The sequence below is a fragment of the Vombatus ursinus genome, unplaced genomic scaffold (genome assembly GCF_900497805.2).
Source record: "Vombatus ursinus unplaced genomic scaffold, bare-nosed wombat genome assembly UNPS02014932.1, whole genome shotgun sequence".
Taxonomy (NCBI): Eukaryota; Metazoa; Chordata; class Mammalia; order Diprotodontia; family Vombatidae; genus Vombatus; species Vombatus ursinus.
The window spans coordinates 4,460,569-4,461,735 of NW_020954710.1; the positions used below are offsets into that span (position 1 = coordinate 4,460,569).

The 1,167-nt window shown below is 44.0% G+C and overlaps 1 protein-coding gene across 1 annotated transcript in view; it reads right to left on the reverse strand.

Annotated features, from left to right (window-relative positions):
• Positions 1 to 1,167, reverse strand: part of PLOD1 (procollagen-lysine,2-oxoglutarate 5-dioxygenase 1) — a 42,249-nt gene that overhangs the window by 11,936 nt on the left and 29,146 nt on the right. The window contains exon 14 of the mRNA XM_027843931.1: positions 111 to 224. Coding sequence (XP_027699732.1) covers positions 111 to 224 — 114 coding nt within the window. The remainder of the gene's footprint in view (positions 1 to 110; positions 225 to 1,167) is intronic.

Here is a 1,167-nt window from a genome sequence, read left to right on the forward strand (position 1 = left end):
GTGTGTGTGTGTGTGTGTGTGTGTGTGTGTGTGTGTGTGTGTGTGTGAAAGGGGTAAGAGTCCAATCCATGGCATCCCTCTTTGTGGTCCTGCTCTGATCCTTTTCTTACCTCTGGGTTGTTGAAGATCTCCCAGAGGTCATTGTGCAGGTGAGTTGTTTGGTAATTGTCCACAGACAGCAGACGGCCAAAGGAATGCCGGTTGGTCACAAACAGGAAGACCTTCTGCAAGACAGAAAAGGACAATGTAGGTTCTTTGCCCCCAGAATGACCATAGATGTCCCCTGTTGTTCAATCATTTCAGCTGTGTCTAACTCTTCACGACTCCATTTGGGTTTTTCTTGGCAAAGATACTGGAGCAGTTGGCCATGTCTTTCTCCAGCTTATTTTACAGATGAGGAAACTGAGGCAAACAGGGTGAAGTGACTTGCCCAGGGTCACACAGCTAGTAAGTGTCTGAGGCTAGATTTGAACTCAGGAAGGCTCATCTTCCTAACTCCAGGACTGGCACTCTATGCACTATGGCGCCACCTAGCTGCACCATAGATATCCAAAGTTGGCATGAGTTCTAAAGCCCTTGACAGGTATCTTCTCCCCATGCTCCTTATCCTCCAGCCACAGTCATCCTCCCTGTCCCCCATGCCACTAGACTTAGCCACTAGGACCCCAGGTTCTGATAGGCAGGCTTTGGAAACAGGCCTCCATGCCACTTTGTGACCATATCCACGCCCTACCACAACTCAGATAGCATGCTCTTCCTGGATCCCCTAACCTGTTGCGTTCCTCTATTAGAACATAAGCTTCTTGAAGGCAGAAGCTGTCTGGATTACTTGTATTGTGTCCCCAGAACTTAGCACACTGCTGGTATAGAGTGAACACTTAATAAATGCGTTATCTGTCTCACAGCACCTACTCCAACAGGTTGTTGTAAGGATCCAATGGGTTAATCTATCAAGCTTTGCAAACCCCAAAGCACCGAATAAATGTGAGTTACAATGGTAACTTTAGAATCCTAGATCTTAAGACTCATGAACAGTCATGATTATAGCTGACATTTTTGTAGGAGAGCTTTACATATTGTTCATATATTGGATCTTAACAACAGCCCTGTAATAATAATAATAATAATAATAATAATAATAATAATAATAATAATAATAATAATAAT